We start from the raw sequence: 18766 nt of genomic DNA, 5'->3' as shown, positions 1-18766 counted from the left end.
TTAATTTTTGGCTGTGTTGGATCTTCATTGCCGTGAGGGCTTTCTCTAGTTGCGGCGAGCGGGGCCTACTCATCGTTGCAGTGTGTGGGCTTCTCATTGTGGTGGCTTGTCCTGTTGCGGAGCATGGGCTCTAGACATGCAGGCTTCAGTAGTTGTGGCACGTGGGCTCAGTAGTTGTGGCTCACGGGCTCTAGAGCGCAGGCTCAGTAGTTGTGGCACGTGGGCTTAGTTGCTCCGCGGCATGTGGGATCTTCCCGGACCAGGGATTGAACCCGTGTCCCCTGCATTGGCAGGTGGATTCTTAACCACCGCGCCACCAGGGAAGTCCTACCATTTCTTTTTTGTAGTGAGAACATTTAAGATCTACTCTCTTAGGAACTTTTGAGTATATAATATGGTATTATTGATTCTAACCACTAAATAAATATGTCTGAAGCAACTATTGCAAAGTGTCAATGTTTAAAAAATCGGAGTAGAGGTTTTCGTGATATTTGCTATGTTACTTATACTACGTTATATTTCTTATTATGAAATAGCTCAAATATATATCTAGTGGGCCACTTTCTGGCAGGACCCAATTTCAGGTGTGAGTATTCCCTATGAGATAAAATTCAGAAAAAATTAAAATGTTTGAAAGCCATACCCCTTTCTCCTATCTGAAAAAAGAAAAAATAAATTTTTGATTCTCATGGAAAAACAATATTGTTGTAATTTAGATTACCTACTTCCTTGAATAGAATAAGCTGTTTTAAAAAATATGCAAGTATCTGGGCATATTTGAAAAGTAACCAAGGCAGTTTTCATCTTTGAATCTGATGTGGTTTTGAGAGCTATATATGGAAACTGGACCAGCATATGGGACCTGAGGGTGGAGGGTTCCCTGGGAGCCTGTTGGGGTCCAAGTCACTGCTTGGATGCTAAGGTTCCATTCAGTTTTTCATCTTCTGTCTTCAGGGAACTCTCATACCTACAGGGGAAGAAGTGGTTTAGGGGTTGATAGTGAGCTATAGAAAAAAAGAAAATGAGATTTTAATTCTTTTCATTTCAAACAACTTATCACAAAAGCATTTTAATTGTTTAGATAAAACTATCATAATTTGAGTAGAGACCGCAGACCTATGGCTTAAGACGAATCTCATATGAAAACATTTAAAAGCATAATGAAATCATGTTTAACTTGCATATCATTAGGGCCAAGAAGAGCAGGATATCTTTTGGAGTGATTTAAAATATAATTTAGGATTTTACATTTTCAGTCCTTGAAATTACAAAGGATCTCTTGTAGGATGAGAATATGGTATGGTATATGCAGGAAGTCAGAGAGGGTTCTAACTTCCTGTGATTGTACTGAGTAATGTGTGTCTTGACCCCAAACCCCCATCAATGGCTGTGGAAACTTTTGCTGTGTTAGTTGCTGCTCTCCTGCCTTTGCACAGAGGCAGTATGGGATGCCACTTATTTGATTTGTAATGGTTCCTTTTGAACCCTGTAGCTATGTAAGTTACTGTATATGCTTCAATTCGTTCATCATTCAAATCCAAAAATGACATATAGCTCTCAAGCACTGTCTATGTTACTTGGTTGGTATGTATGAACTGACTTTGATTCTCTGTATAACTTCTAAGCTGTCAGTTTTATTTAGGCTTGGGAGCCTTATAGTATGAATATGGAATAGATTGTAAGCAATATTAAAAAGAACAGCTTGGGATGTAACAGTGTGTCCTCAGGGGCCAAAATTCAAGGCAACATAAAGTAATATTTTTGTGATATAAAGTATAACACTTGTATATGGTAGCGAAAAATAAAATAAAACAGATATCTTCAAAGTTCCCACATGCAGTATAATTTTTTTAAAATATTTTAAGATTGGGGCCTTTTGGGGATAATGAGCTGTTTCCAAAGTAGATTGCAAAGAAAAGAAATGCCTTAATTTGGGATCAAAGTTTTACTAGAAATTTTGCTGTCAGTCATTCTGGATTGGATGAAAAAGGGTAGGGACTGAGAGGTGAGTGGTGGGTTGCATGAATGAATTTGTGCTGTAGACCGAACTCCTCTTTCCATAGCTCAGTCCCTCTCATTCGGGCATGTTAGAGACAAGAACAGAATATGTCGAATCCAATCTATAGGCAGTGGTTAAGAGCATTAGCTTTGGAGGTAAACATTTCTGGGTTGACACCCTGTTTCTTCCAGTTGCTAGCTGTGTGACCTAGGCAAAGTTACTTACCTGCTCTGTGCCTCATTTCCCTCATTTGTGAAGTGGAGACAATCACAACTACCTCACAAGATTGTTTGTGAAGATTAACTGAGAAGTAGTTCCTGAGGGGTTGTGTGTGCTCAATAAAGAGAGAAATCTTTTTCCATTTCACTGCGACTATTCCCTTCATCTCTTGTCTGATCCGTTGTTGTCCCTTTCCTGCACCACTTTCATCATGTCACACACCTGCTTGCAACCCCTAAGTGACTCCCTAGTATTTACAGGATAAAAGTAAAATTCCTTGGCCTGGAGAGTGCAGTCATGCCTGGAGTCCTGCTTTGAAATCTGTGCTAGTTGTCTATTGAGTAAGAGATTACCACAAGCGTAGTAGCTTAAAACAACACACACTTGTTATCTCACAGTTCCTGTGGGGCGGGACTCCAGGCACACCTTAGCTGGATCTGCTTCTGGGTCTCATAAGCTTACAATCAAGGTCCCGGCTAGAGCTGTGGCCTCATCCTGGGGTTGAATCCACTTCCAAGCTAACGTGGTTAGTGGTAGCATTTAGATCCTCATATGTTGCTGAACTGAGGTCCTCAGGATGTCAGTCAGAGGCCATCTTCAATTCCTCACCACGTGGCCCTATCCACAGCATAGCTCACAACATGGCATCTTGCTGCATCAAAGCAAGGGAGAGTCTTCTGGCAAGATAAAAATGGCAACCTTATGTAACATAAACATGCATATCCTGTCACTTTTGCTATATTCTCCCAGTTAGAAGTGAGGCACAGGTCCTGCTCACCCTCAAGGGGAGGGGGACACACAAGGGTGCACCAGCAGGAAGGAGGGATCACAGGAGCCACCTTAGTGTCTGCCCACCACAGTATCCAGGATTCAGATACTGACAGTTAGTTGACAGCTCCACTTTTTATTTCTCTTAGCCCCTTTCTACACATAGGAAAAATGGAAATAGAATAATTTTCTATCTCGTGGGGTTGTTAAGAAGACCAAATGAGGTAAATTATTTTGCAAAGTACTCTACACCCATCTATCTCCTACCTACTTTAAGGTCTGTCTTAAGTTCCACCTCCTCCAGGAGGGCTTGCCAAATCTGGTCCCTGTAACAGGAACTGCTTAGCCCCACTCATAGTTTATACATTATCATATGCTCTTGTTTCAGTAATGAAACATTCACGATGTGTATCTTATCTGTTTGATAAAACTGTCAGCCACTTAAGGACAAGGACTTTTTTCCCTGTAAGTGATAAAGTAGCTGTGATTTTTAAATGCTTGGGATATATCAGGCACTTTGATAGGCATTATATTACTTGTTAAATTTTCTCGCCTTTACAGCAACCCTTTGAGGTAAGTTCTACTATTATTACTCTCATTTTCCGAGTAAGGTAACATGACTCAGAGAGGCTAAGTAATTTGCTCAGGGTCACAATAGCTAGTCAGAAGTGTCTGACTCAAGGAATGGAGTTCTTACTTGCCTCATATGCTACCTCTTTTATAGGGTCTGGAGAAGTACAATGTACAAAATAGTTGCTCATTTCAGTCTTTGATAAATGGAAATGAGCTTGTGCGCTGAGAGAAGACTGCACTGGATAAGTCTGGAGAAGTCCACTTGCTTACTGATGGTCAGGATGGGGGGGCAAGTGAATCCTGGCATCATCACCTGCTTATTGGTTTCTTTTGCTGGTAGAAAATCACCACAGCTACCAAATGGCCATGTTCTGGGCAACCTTGACTGGGGCTCATACTTTAAGATCAGAATCTCTGGTAAATCATGGCACCACAGAGCTTCCTGTAAACTGGTTCTCATTTCTTACGGTTCTCATCGCCATGAGGAGCTGTATGCCCAGGAAGTCCGCTCTGAGCTCTGCTGGACTCTCCCTTTAGAGCGCTCATCCTTGAATCCTTGAGCAACTCGCCCACGTCACAAGTGCTAAGGCCATACCTTCCAGGGCCTCACAACGTGAATCATCTGTGAGAATTCACTTCCAGTTCTGGGGACAGGACCCTTGGGAAAACTAAGCACTAGGTCAGAAAGAGAGTGTGACCAAGTGTGGCTTGGTTACTCTTAACCTAAACTTTGACCTTCAGCAAAGTAGAGAATTAAATCACTCAGGAAATATTAAATGTTCCACCAGATGCTCTTTGGAGTATATCTTCTGTTCTATCTATTCGAGCAGTGCCATCCTAACTTCAACTTTATTATTATTATTATTTTTTTTTTTGTCGTTTCAGAATGCAGCCGGGGCCAAATGGTCTGCCTTTTATGAAGAACAGTCCAAAATTGCCAAAACTTATCCACTAGCAGAAATTCGGAATCTCACACTCAAGCGTCAATTGCAGGTCCTTCAGCAGAGTGGGACCTCAGTGCTCTCAGCAGACAAGAGCAAACGAGTATGTGACATGCTAGCATTGACCCCAGGAGTTGAAATATTGGGGAAATCTTAAACATTAATATCACCCCTGGCTGCTGCCTTTATCTGCCAAGATAGCAATGCTCACAATAGAAAGAGCTCTGTGCCTCGGTAGGGTGGCCACGTAACTTATCATCCAAACTGGTATCCTTTGAGAGTGAAGTAGGACACTGGTATGTTGGGACACATTGTTAAAGCACGATTCTAAGGGCGCTGTGGTGTATATGGACACAGTGACAGAGGTCACCTTCCTGAGGACCAGGCACTTAGTCCATGTCCGTGCTTCTCAACCGGGAGTGATTTTGCCCGCCAGGGACATTTGACAATATCTGGAGACATTTTTGGTTTTTACAACTGTTGAGGAGTGCTGTTGGCATCTAGCGGGTAGGGATGCTGCTAAACACTCTACAAGGCGCAAGGAAGCCCCCAAAGACAAGAGTCGTCTGGTCCAAAGCGTCAATGGTGCTAAGCTTGAGAAGCCCTGCATGTCGTCTGATCCTCCCCCACCCCTTTGATTCTTGACTCTCCTCTGCAACTTCTTTAACAAGTGGCTAAACCACCCCAGCTCAAACTACTTCAGGGATGGGCGACTCACTTCTTTCCTAGACGCCAGTTCCGTATGTGGGTCCCTCTAACTGATGGCAAGATACTCCTTCCATTGAGCCTAAAGTGCTTTTCCTCCACTTTGTACCACCTTCTCGAGCCAAATTGCTCTCTCCCATAATGGTCTTTAAATAAAGGAAGGCAGGTAATTTTTTTTTTAACTAGTTGAGTCTTTTCTTCTCTAGGCTAAACATCCTTCACTCTGTCCATTTTTCCTTATTCGATGGTTTCAAGTTCCCTAACCAGTCCTAGTTGCTGGCTTCATTTTGTCAGTATCCTTGGACTGAACACAGCCCTCCGAGTGGGTTTGGGTCTGCCTGGAGGTGAGCAGGGGTACGACATCCTGCCTCCTGTGCTTTACATCTACTAAGACAGCCCAGGATTGCATTAGGCTCCTGTTTGCTTGCTTTGGTTTTTTGACAGTCAAATTCCATGGTTGATTCATCTCAGCATCACTGTCAAGAAAGTCTCCAAATCTCTTCCACCAATGTTGCTCCAAAAATGATACCTTTGAAAATTCTATTCTTATGTAGGTAGTTTGTCTAAATTCAAGAAAGCCTATATTCACCCCTGTTAAAATAAAAACCTCTCATCCTATCTCTCTAGCCCAGGAGTCAGCAAACTTTCTTTCTGTAAAGGGAACGATAGTAGATATTTTAGGTTAGTGGGCCATACTGTCTCTGTCCCACTGAGTCAGTCTTCTCTTGTTGTGGGAAATCAGCCACAGCTAACACAGAAACAAATGGGCATGGCTGTGTTCCAATAAAACTTTACAAAAACAGGCAGCAGACAGGATTCGATCTGCAAATCATAATTTACAGACCCTTGATTTGATCTATTGAAATATTTTTATCTAAAAGATTTGCCTATTTAACATCAAAGTCTTTCTCAGCTGCTTGCCCTCTGCTACTGTGTTCTTATCTGCATCTATAAAAAGAAAAATGCACGATAAGGACAAAGGTCAAACCATATGGCCTGTGTCTTCCTACAAGCTGTTGTTTATTATTCTGCATTCTTTGGGGCCCATTATTCAAATAGTTATTAATCCACTTTATTTTATCCATTTCGCCCTGCCCCATCTTTTCCACAAGGACACCGTCTTGCCCGTTGCTCTGTTACAATCTAGAGCTTCGTCTAGTCTAGGTGGAAACTGGACATTGTATTTTAAAAAGATCCCCAGATAATTCTGATGTGCAGCCAGGATTAAAAATCACTGAAATGCATGTAAGAAGAGCTTGAAGTGTTTGGGAGGAGGGGAGACTCAAGGATGCATGAATTCAATGGAGAGGAAGGAGGGGAGATGGAAAAAGCAGGTAGAGAAAGAGAGCAGGAGGGGTTTTGTGCCATGGTAAGGGACTTGGGTTTATTCCTTTGGACTGCGGGATCTTGTTGAAGTTTTAAGCATGAGATCTGTTTCATGTTTTAGGATAATGGCTCTTGTAGTAGAGTGAAGGAATAACGGAAGAGAGAAATAGGAGAAGGGGAAACAGGGCCTTTCATCCAGTGATTCTTAAATCATCTATGGGAGAGAACCAGTCCCTCCCTCCCTCCCTCCTTCCCTCCCTCCCTCCCTCCCTCCCTTCCTTCTTCCTTCCTTCCTTCCTTCCTTCCTTCTTTCCTTTCTTCCTTCCTCCCTCCCTTCTTCCCTATCTTTCTTTATTTCCAATCCATTGCAGATCAGTGCTTGGTTAATTTCATTGATCACATGCTTAGCTGTCATGGAAATATCAAATCATTTTTAAAAGTTTATAAACATTTATTCTCTCAATTCCTGTGCTTCTCATAGATGAGAAACAAACTATTTGCTGACTTGCACTGGTCCATGGACCATACTTTGAGTAGCACTGCTTTACTCTATTACCTTTATGCTCCTTTACCTACAGGGTAAAAGTTAAACTCTTCAGTAAGGCATAGAAGGCTGCTCATGATCTGCCCCTACTTCCCTCTCTATTCTCCCATCCTCCATGCCCCTCAATCAACACCACTACCCCAGTTTTCTCTCTCATGTCACCACTCCCTGAAAATGCCTTGTCTTTCTCAACCTTCTTCTGTCTTGTAAGCTCTGTCCTCTACTTCCCTTCTCTACTTGACCAATTCCTACCTCTCTTCCAAGACACAGCTCTATTGTGCCCCCTCTTTGAAGCCATTCCTGAATCTCCAGGTTATTAACTTATCCACACCGCCCCCATGCTGCCACATCACTTTTTGGCCACAGTTATAGTACCTGTCACTCTATTATGTAATCATTGGTTTCATGATTGTCTCACTGTCGCATGATTGTGGGGTCCTTGAGGACCAGTGACTTGTTCATGTCATAATTGTCAGAGTGTAGCACATAGCAGATGTTCAATAAATGTGCACTCAGTGAAGGCTGAATGGAATAAGAAATGCACTGCTCTGTGCGTGTGTGGGTGAGAAACATTCTTGGGATTTTGGTAGATCTGTTTTGTTTTGTTTTTTTCGTCACTCCACATATATTTATCATGTGCTTATAAGGCCCGTCTGTGCTAGTCGACGGTGGGAAAATTTAACTGAGGTGTTCCAACCCTACATGAAAGAAGATACTTAGCCAAGAAGATGTGAACTGCTGTATTTTGAGGCATAAAAAAATCACATGGTTGAAAGGACATCTCTACATTAGCATTCTCTTTTGTACATCTTCCACTTTTAACATTGTTTATTATCTTTAATTTGCAGTTGAACACAATTCTAAGTACAATGAGCACCATCTACAGTAGTGGGAAAGTTTTGGACCCAAATACACAGGAGTGCTTAGTGCTTGAACCAGGTGGGCTATTAATTTTGAGCAGTGATTATAAAATTTCCTTTTTTTATTCCAAGCTTTAAAAATGAGATTAACATTAGATGATGACATTGTGCCTTTCAGATGGATCATCTAAAGAGGGGAAGATTCCAAATGTGTGTGTTTCAGCACACAGATGCTCTTTTAAGTTTTAACAAAACTGCACTGGGAATTTTGTCACACTCAAGTAATCTAATGAAATTAATAGTTCAATGATCTCAGTGGTTTATTTTCTCTGCAGAAATCTTTTGAAACTATAATAAGGGTGAGGAAATGAACGAATCATGAGATCTCATTGAACAACTTTATGACCTTGATGTCTGCCAGCCTTTTAATTCTTTAAATTTCATATAAGTCTTTACAAATAAAAACTTTACAAATGCATGTTTATTTCCCTTTGGGTACTTTGCGATAATAGGTTTGGATGACATAATGGAAAACAGCAAAGACTACAATCGGAGACTCTGGGCTTGGGAAGGCTGGAGGGCTGAGGTCGGCAAGCAGCTGAGGCCATTTTATGAAGAGTATGTGGTCCTGGAAAACGAGATGGCCAGAGCCAACAGTGAGTTTGCTGGGCTGTGGCGGTTCTGAAGCTCTCTGCAGGGCTTCGGGGCTATTTCTCATGAATCACCAAGCCTGCCCTTTGATCTAAGGGGTATTCCTAATTTCCTGTTCAGTCACCTGCTGAACAATTAGGTTATGTGTCTCAAAGAGGAGACCACCAGGGAATAAGGAAAGGTGAATTGACATTGTACAGTTGAAAGGGCTCAAGAGTGAGACTAAGTTACCAGGCCTCAAACAAATCAGTTGTCTGGGAAGGGCTCAGGCCCCCGAGGGTTCCTGAGGTAGTCTGGGGGATTGATCGATTCTATTTACCAGAAAGGATGAGAGTCAGAGACACCATCTCTCCCCTAAACTCCCATCTGGCCACAGTTCATTCTCAAAGGTCATTTGTGTGTTTACGTCAGAGTGGTATCCCAGAAAGAAACAAATCAGAGTAGTTTAGGCTGGAAACCTACTATTCTCTGTAGTTGTAATTATAACTCAAATCACGTGGTCATCAAAATCTTAACATGGTGAGGAATTTCCATATCTCTTAACTTACCCTCCAGCCTGAATAATGAGCCGAAGCCATGGCATTATGAATTAATTTATGCTCTGGGGTTGAGGAAGGAAAAACATTTTTCATCTGTTCTTTCTAAATGTCTTTCACTACCACTTAAACTCATATTCTCAAGCCACAGGCAAGCTGGAGACAGGAGCCCATCACCACATCCTTCCATCCAAATATTTACTTGTCTCCTCATCTTCCTGATCATCCATTGCCAACGTGCATGTAAAAATAAAAGTTGCTAAAATACATTTACAAACTTTATTAACTATTACCCTGACACAAGCTTGCATTTCCTGATAACAAGACACTACATGAGGCATACATACAATTTGCCAACAAACACAGGCCCACTGTGGCCGTGTCCAAGATGAGTTGGGTTAGATTTGAAAATATAAGGCCCTGAGCAAAATGAGAATTTAAAGATCCAGTCACACGTTTTAAAGCTAAGGATGCAAATTGACCTATGGAGAGAGTAGAGACCTGGGGTTAGGAGACTCGGAGTGCGCCTCTGCCCCTCACCAGTTGTGTGACCTTGGACGAATCGTTTAACCGGCCAAGAGCAGGCTGTTACCCTGCACCACGGGGATTATAATACTGTCTGTCTTGTAGAGTTTTTGTGCTTAGTAGATGAGATAATGAATTAAAATTTGGACACATTAGCTAGTGTTATTATTTATTTGCATCCCTTTGAGTTGATATTTAGAAGGGCAATAAAAGTGTGACAGGTTTTTGGAGTTTTTAACCTCCCGGGAAAGCTATTCTATGTATATTGTGCTTTATCTCTTTCTTTCCAGATGTTCTCATTTTTCTTCTTTTTAATAACAGATTATGAGGACTATGGGGACTATTGGAGAGGGAATTATGAAGTGACGGGGGCAGGTGACTATGACTACAGCCGTGACCAGTTGATCACAGATGTGGAACGTACCTTTGCAGAGGTAACAAGGAACTGTCTGCAGAGACAGACGTAGGGCAGCATGCAGGAAGAAGGGACAGGGACCAAAAGCATTCTGGCTTGTTCTTAACACACTGGCTGGTCGTTCCCAGGCCTCAGAGTTATGGAATATTAGAGCTTGGAAAGATTGTAAAGAATCACAGGGCAACTGCTACAGATGATCGGAATTGCTCTGCTTTTCTCTCCTTTTTAGCCATCGAGCAGCAATTACCAACAGGAAGATTATGAGAAGGAGAGACTATAGGAAGGAGTGGTCTTTTAGATTATAAGAAGGCATGGGTTTCAGGAGCTATGTGGGGCCTGTGCTGTCTTCCTTTGTTAGCAGAGCCATAGGCTTTGCTTCCTTCCTCAGGACACTTGATACTGTTGTTTCCTTATCTTTGGCTAAGGAAGATGTTCTAGGGAAGGGAGAGTCCTATTAGAAGTGCCCCATAGACACCTCTCAATGTCTCCCTCTTCCTTCATTTTGACCCCCACATCCCCATGCCTTCCAGCTTCTTATGTGAAGCTGTTCTGTCACAGCCATAGCTGGGCAGAGCTATCAAAAATGGAAGTAGGACAAACAACCCCCCCGAAAAAGAAATGGGCAAGAGATGTGAGTAAGTACATCATCAAAGAAATTACACAAATGGCAAATAAGCAAATAAAACGTTATTAGGGAAATGCACATTAAAACCATGATTAAGAACCACCACAAACAGAGTTACCATATGATCCAGCACTCCCACTCCTGGGCATATATCCGGAAAAGAGGAAAACACTGATTTGAAAGGATACACGCACCCCAATGTTCATAGCAGCACTATTTACAATAGCCAAGACATGGAAGCAGCCTGTGTCCATTGACAGATGAATGGAAAAAGAAGATGTGGTATATATATATATATATATATATATATATATATATATATATATACACAATGGAATATTACTCAGGCATAAAAATGAATGAAATAATGCCATTTGCAGCAACATGGATGGACCTAGAGATTATCATACTAAGTGAAGTAAGTCAGACAGAGAAAGACAAATATCATATGATATCACTTATATGTGGAATCTAAAAAGATGACACAAATGAACTTATCTACAAAACAGAAACAGACGTAGAAAACAAACTTATGGTTACCAGAGGGGAAGCGGGGGAGGGATAAATTAAGAGTTTGAAATTAACAGTTACACACTACTATATATAAAATAGATAAACAACAAGGTTCTACTGTATAGCACAGGGAACTATATTCAATATCTTATAATAACCTATAATGGAAAAGAATCTGAAAAATAATATATGTATGTATATGTGCATGTATATACATACACACACACACACACACACACACACACACACACACACAGCTGAATCACTTTGCTGTACACCTGAAACTAACACAACAGTGTAAATCAACTATACTTCAATTTAAAAAAAAAAACCCACTACATTCCCACCAGAATGGCTGTGATTAAAACAGACTGACAGGGACTTCCCTGGTGGTCCAGTGGGTAAGACTCTGCGCTCCCAATGCAGGGGGCCGGGGTTCGATCCCTGGTCGGGGAACTAGATCCTGCCTGCATGCCGCACTTAAGAGTCTGCATGCCGCAACTCAAGATCCCGCGTGCCACAACTAAGACCCGGCGCAGCCAAAATAAGAAAAAAAAAAAAAAAGACTGACAGTACTAAGTGCTACGGACAGAAATGTAAAATGCTACAGCCATTTTGGAAAATGGTTTGGCATTTTCTTAAAAAGTTAAGCACATACTTACCATATAACTAAGGTATTTCACTCTTAGCGATCTATGTGAAAGAAATGAAAACATATAGCCATACAAAGACTTATGCACGAATGTTTATAGAGATATTACTCATAATAGCCCCAAACTGGAGACAACCTAGTCATCCTTCAACTGGTGAATTTTATCCTTAAGATACTAAATGAAGCAAACTCTGATGTATTCATACAATGAAATGCTACTCAGTAATAAAAAGGAATGAACACTGATACATGCAACAACATGGATTAACCTAAAAAACATTAAGCCAAGTGAAAGAAGCCAGACATGAAAGGTCACATATTGTATGGTTTCATTTATATGAAATGTGCAGAATAGGCAAAACGATAGGGAAAGAAATCAGTTCAGTGATCAGCTGGGGCTGGGGGTGGGGATGGAGTTGACTGCTAATGGGTGCAAGGAAACTTTGGGGAATGTTGGAAATGTTCTAAAACTGAGCGGTAGTGATGGTTGTCCAACAGTATACTTCTATTAAAACTCACGAAACTATATATTTTAAAATGGGTGAATTTTATATGTAAATGATACTTCAGTTTAAAAATGAAGGAAGTAGGTAGCATCTTAGAAATGAATGTTTTTTTGCATCCGCCTTCCTTTTGGGATCTGTATCCCTCCAGGTGTGTTCATTGCTTTATGCAGTGGAACTAGTCATCATCGGTATCTGGGAAGAATGAATGCTTTCAAACTCTCCAGAATATTTCAGAGGAGAAGAAATTAGAACTTAGGGAAATTCTACTTGTCTAAAGAAGCTCCTATTTTTAGTGTTGGGGATTGGAAATAGGCTATTCTTGGTCTTAAAGTCTCTTCCTGAGCTTTTCAGATTAAACCATTATATGAACAACTTCACGCTTATGTGAGGGCAAAGTTGATGGATGCCTACCCTTCCCGTATCAGTCCGACTGGATGCATCCCTGCCCATTTGCTTGGTAAGAAACTCCAGGAATTCTTTGTGTACTTTGCTCTTTGTCATTTCCACCAATAAAGTTGTTTTTTTGGAGTGAGGCCCAACTTTTGAAAAATTCTGTGAATGAAGTTAGTAACATTATAGAAATCAAAGATTGAAAGCACTGTCTTCAACAGAGAAGTCATTTTAAATTGTTCTCTGTTGCATTACTTTATACATAAAGAGTTATTATGTTGGCCACAATCCATAGGATAAAGGGGTTATTTAAGATCACTAGAGAAATGAGAGTGGAAATGGGGAAAATAAGTTTTATTAATCAACTTGGTTGGCTAATCCTCGAGGTGGGATTTTAGCATCATATTCAGAGGAAAGAAGCTTGGTTGGCTAGGGGCAGTCAGGGGTGAGAGAAAGACTTTCTAGAATTAAGGTATAGCCTGAGTGAAAGCTTTGTTAAGTTCATTGTTCAACTGCAACAATTTCTTTTGCTGAAAAGTACTTGGTTTGGAATCATATGAGTAATGAATGAAGTCTTCATCATGAAGGAAGATGCCTAGCTTAGGAGGAGAATCAATCTTCCAAGAACTTTGGATCCTGCCATAGAGCTTTTGTAGACCATGCAAGACCTGGGGCCCTTTATTCAACCTCCTTATTCCCCACCAGAGAGTGGCCATCCTCCCTCCCCTCTCCCTCACCCCAGAAGCTGAGGCCAATTAAAATATATGTTTGAAAAGTTCATGTCTTGCATACATAGCATGCCTACTCTAGTCAAGCTAAGTTGCTGACAGCTGACTCTCCACAGCCAAGCCTCTCTCTTAGCAGGGGGGGAATCTGGACAAAGGATCAGTGGAGACTTTTTCCTCTAAAGCAATATGTAAATACTCTCTACAGTGTCTTTGGCAGGTGTTCTTTGGTAATTCACTTTCTGCTTAAACCTGTCTGTTGTCAGGTGGCTCCTTCTTCCTTCCAAAGTAAACTAACCTAAAGTCCTACCTTATGTGGAGGTGAATCAACACCCCTCTAATGCCTTCCATTCATTTTGCCTAATTCCATGCTATGAGGTTACCCAGAATATGTCCATTCTTCTTCCACAAGATGCCCTTCTAGAGACTTATAAACAACCACTGCCAAGGGACAGCGTAGTACCTGGCACAAGAGTATGTACTCAGTACATTTTAGTGAGTATTACTGTTATCATCACGTATACACCATTTTCTTCTTTTATGTTAAATATCCTACATAGATTTTTCAACCATTCTTTAAAATCTCACTTTTCTACTTGTGTTCTCCTTTGGACAAGCTATCCTTTGTTGATGTCCCTCTTCAAATATCACGCTCAGAACTGAACAGTTACTCCAGATAAAGTTTGACCAACATGGAGTAAAAATGGTGCTATGGTTTCCTTTGTTCTAGACTCTGTAATTCTACTCGCTTACCCTACAGTCACATTTGAGTTTTGGAAGCCACATCATACTGTTTGTTGGGTCCCTTTTGGTCTTTTACATGTGGGATATGTTTCAGCCTGATGTCACATATCACATATTTCTATAATAGATAGATGTTTCTTTAAAATTGAAGCATAGGACTTTACATTGATCTCTACTGAATTTTATCTTTTAAATCATGAGTTCATCGACATATTCTTTATGTAGTTATTTTCCCCCGTTCCTTTGGTGCCAGGATTCTGGTCCTATTATGAGATTGATTTTTTTCTAGATCCATTTTTTCCTTTTAGGGTTTCTGGCCTTGGAATTCAATTTAACATTTGTTTGAGATGTTTGAAAAATCACCCAGTTAAGTGGATTCCTATAATATAGTAATAAAAGTGGAACTTAGTTACTGGTTAGTTAGCAGAGATTCCTGAATGATGATCCTATATGATCTCTCTCTTTTTTTTCTTTACCATTATGGTTTATCACAGGATATTGAATATAGTTCCCTGTGCTATACAGTAGGACCTTGTTGTTTATCCATTCTATATATAATAGTTTGTATTTGCTAACCCCAAACTCCCAATCCATCCCTGCCTCCCCCTCCATCCCCCTTGACAACCACAAGTCTGTCTATATGATCTCTCTTGAATCCAATATCATAGATTACTAATAGTCTAATTTGTAGTATTTTGTCCCATGGATGAGGGACTATATAAATCTATTTCTAATCTATAGTAGCTGTGATGTCCTGTACATTAAATACATGGTGCCTTTGAATTGTAATTTGAAATGTGAGAAACAGGGATGATTCCCTAACAAGCTTTGTCTAGCCACATCATCTCCTGCCATTTTAACCTTTTAGAGGCGGTAAAAAAAGAAGGGAATGTTGAAAATATAAAATAAGAAGAAAAGAGGTAGTGAAAAGGAAGCACAGAAACTAGATTAAATCTAGAATACTCTGTGTCCTGTTTACCAATCCCACCTCATGCACTATGTAAAATCAGGTCTATACTTCTGTTGTCCTTGTCATGTATTAACAAAATCTTTTTTTTAAATAGGTGATATGTGGGGGAGATTTTGGACAAATCTGTACCCTTTGACAGTCCCCTTTGGAGAGAGACCGAGCATAGATGTTACCAAAGAAATGCAGAACCAGGTAGGAAGAAGACACCTTGAAAACCAAATCTAAATCCTCAACCTCATTTCTTTTTATGCCATCCTTCTCTTCTTGTCTTATGAAAACATGTAAATGAGAAGATTTTCAAGCTAATTTAAATTTATTTCTTATGTAGCTGTCTTTTCATGGAAAAGTAGTTTACAATGTCAGTGACATCAAGTACCTTCAATAAGTATGGTATTGATCTTGCTGAGAGATATTCAAAGTAGGGATGACCTGAGTTTTCCATTAAGCAATAAGATGTGGAATTATCAACTGGTTGCCATAACTCTTTCTAAAGTTAGTCATTGCGATGGATCTAAAGTCTGTTATACAGAGTGAAGTAAGTCAGAAAGAGAAAAACAAATACGGTAAGCTAACACATATATATGGAATCTAAAAAGAAAAATGGTTCTGAGGAACCTAGGGGCAGGACAGGAATAAAGATGTAGACGTAGAGAATAGGCTTGCAGACATGGGGAGGGGGAAGGGTAAGCTGGGACGAAGTGAGAGAGTGGCATGGACATGTATACACTACCAAACGTAAGGTAGATAGCTAGTGGGAAGCGGCCGCATAGCACAGGGAGATCAGCTCGGTGCTTTGTGTCCACCTAGAGGGGTGGGATAGGGAGGGTGGGAGGGAGGGAGACACAAGAGGGAGGGGATATGGGGATATATGTATATGTATAGCTGATTCACTTTGTTATACAGCAGAAACGAATTCAACATTGTAAAGCAATTATACTCCAATAAAGATGTTAAAAAAATATAAAGTTAGTCATTGCTAAGTAGTCAGTAATCTCTGTGAATAGTAAAAAAAGGATATCTTTAGAAGATTTGTGCATATTAAAAATCATTGTTAAAAATATTACAAGAGTCTAAAATAGTTTTTAAATAAACTTTTTTTACCATCTTGGTATAATTGTTTAAATTCTCTATGTTCCCTCCCATTGGTTAAATAATATTATAGTTATAATTGTGTATTTTTCTTTATTCAGCTAACAGCCTACATTTCTGGGTAGGATCCATAATCATACATCTACTGGCTGTGTAAAATTTCTTCAGATGGTTGCACCATGGTTTGCTATTTACGCACTGCTTGTTAACAGTTTTAAATCTGTAAGCAGCAATGCAATGAACATCTTCACCTACGTAACACACTCCTGGGAAAAGTCCATAGCAGAATGAAAACGTGAAGCTGCAAGGGCCCCTAAACTCCTGCAGCCGTTGTAGCCCCACTTTGCAGTTGAGCAGCAGCAGAGGCCCATCTTTATGTAGCTCCATAGCCTATCTACGGTGTTTTCACACCCACCATCTCTCCTAATGTTATGTTTACGACAAACCTATGGGACTGCCAGGACAGGTATTGTGATAGTTCCATGTTGTAGGTGAGGAAACTGAGGCTTGGGTAAATGATTTGTTCAAAGTCACAAAGACAATCAGTGACAACTAAGGTTGGAACTGAGAACTCCTAATATTTCCAGCCTGGTTTTCTATCCATTCATTCTTCATTCAGCAGGTGTTAACTGTGCTTGCCAGTCTACACTGTTTTAGTATATGTTCATTCTCCTTAAGAATGCCATACTCACCAATAGCAATATTGACTGACGTTAAGCCTTTAAAGGTCAAAGAAAATATCCATAGTGTCTGTTATATCCAGTTGCATATCCCCAAGGCTGACATAGGAGAAAAAACAAACTTGACTGGTCTTTAAGATGAAAGGAAGTTTTCTGTGTCACTAAAAAGTGATTCATTAAATATCTGCCAATTATACAAACTTAGTTTGACTGATATGGGCCTTATGTCACCTTCTGCTGCCCCTCTCCAGTTCCAGAACATTCTGAAAGTTTAGATTCCCATACAGACTATGAAGCCAAGGCCCCCCCTACCCATCGGCTGCTGGGTCACATGTGGGCCTTTTTGGTTCCAAAATCACACAACTTCATGTCTGCTTTATTGTTTGTGTCTTCTAATGAGCCTAATGCCAGGGCCTTGCCCATTGAAGGAGATCGATCAAGGGATGTTGTCTTGAGTTGAACAGTTTTTAGCAAAGAGAAGGTCATTATCGTTTGTGTTTATACTTAGAACATAAAGAATAAAGACAAAAAACTTCACACATGATCTCACCCCGTCTACTGTTAACATTTTAATGTATTTTCTCATTAAGATTATACCATATAAGTGGTTTATATATTTTACTGTTTCACTATTAAATTATTAAAAATATCAATAAAAATTCTTTATAAATCTAATTTATTTAGATTTTCCATTCCACAAAGGCATCATTATTTATTTAACCATTCTGGTGGTTGTTTCCACTTTTCCCTCTATTAAAACTCATTTTAGGGCTTCCCTGGTGGCGCAGTCGTTGAGAGTCCACCTGCCGATGCAGGGGACACGGGTTCGTGCCCCAGTCCGGGAAGATCTTACATGCCGCGGAGCGGCTGGGCCCGTGAGCCATGGCCGCTGAGCCTGCGTGTCCGGAGCCTGTGCTCCGCAACAGGAGAGGCCACAACAGTGAGAGGCCCGCGTACCAGAAAAAAAAAAAAATCATTTTACACGTTATACACCTTAAATTTACACAATATATCAAATTATTTCAATTGAAAAATAATAATAATCATTTTAAACATAATTCTTCGACCTAATTTCTAAGAATTTCCTAGGTTAGTTCCCTAGAGACAGGATTACTGAGACAAAGAGTATAAATGCTGTGAAAGCTGTCCATACATGTTGCCAAATTGCCTTCCAGAACAGTTATGCCTTTGTACATATCCAACAGAAAGAATGCCGTGATTTTAATGCTAGAATTAAATGCTGGGGTTTTTTTTGTTTTTTTTTCTTCCAGTCCTGGGATGCAAAGAGGATATTCAAGGAGGCTGAGAAGTTCTTTGTGTCTATTGGCCTTCCTAATATGACTCAAGAATTCTGGGATAACTCCATGCTAACTGAGCCAGGCGATGGCCGGAAAGTGGTCTGCCACCCCACAGCATGGGACCTGGGGAAGGGTGACTTCAGGTAGTGAGGCTGATGTGTACACAGCTGATACTAAAATGGGAGACAACGGAGGGATGAGGATGAATTTGGATTCCTTCTCTGCTTCTCTGAGCACAGAAGAGATGAATGAATTCTCCTTGAACGAAGGCTGGGAGTCCATGAGAGCACATCTGGGCTTTCCAAGGAAAAGGGGATTGTCAGCAGGCCCTAACTTGAACCTTTAGACAGTTTGCCTCATCTGAGATGATATGCACCCATTAGAGTTGCATGGTCATGGGTATGGTGGTGCCCCCATTAGGAAAGGGTTGGTGCAAGATTTATGGAAGATGGATATGTGAGTCAGGCCTTGATCCCCACCTCCGTTTCCCTCTTCTGAGTGAGCTAGGACAG

General features: G+C 40.6%; 1 protein-coding gene across 5 annotated transcripts in view; it reads left to right on the top strand.

The window, feature by feature from the left end:
• Window positions 1-18766, top strand: part of ACE2 (angiotensin I converting enzyme 2) — a 63173-nt gene that overhangs the window by 21489 nt on the left and 22918 nt on the right. For all 5 annotated transcript variants that reach the window (XM_029239973.1, XM_029239972.1, XM_029239974.1 and 2 more), the window contains 7 exons: window positions 4445-4603; window positions 7924-8014; window positions 8448-8591; window positions 9969-10081; window positions 12710-12815; window positions 15282-15379; window positions 18228-18397. In XM_029239973.1, coding sequence (XP_029095806.1) covers window positions 4445-4603; window positions 7924-8014; window positions 8448-8591; window positions 9969-10081; window positions 12710-12815; window positions 15282-15379; window positions 18228-18397 — 881 coding nt within the window. The remainder of the gene's footprint in view (window positions 1-4444; window positions 4604-7923; window positions 8015-8447; window positions 8592-9968; window positions 10082-12709; window positions 12816-15281; window positions 15380-18227; window positions 18398-18766) is intronic.

Source organism: Monodon monoceros, unplaced genomic scaffold, assembly GCF_005190385.1.
Source record: "Monodon monoceros isolate NGI ecotype Baffin Bay Population unplaced genomic scaffold, NGI_Narwhal_1 Super_Scaffold_22, whole genome shotgun sequence".
Lineage (NCBI taxonomy): Eukaryota > Metazoa > Chordata > Mammalia > Artiodactyla > Monodontidae > Monodon > Monodon monoceros.
Note: the sequence above shows the minus strand (reverse complement) of the source record. Positions and strands in the feature narration are given on the sequence as shown.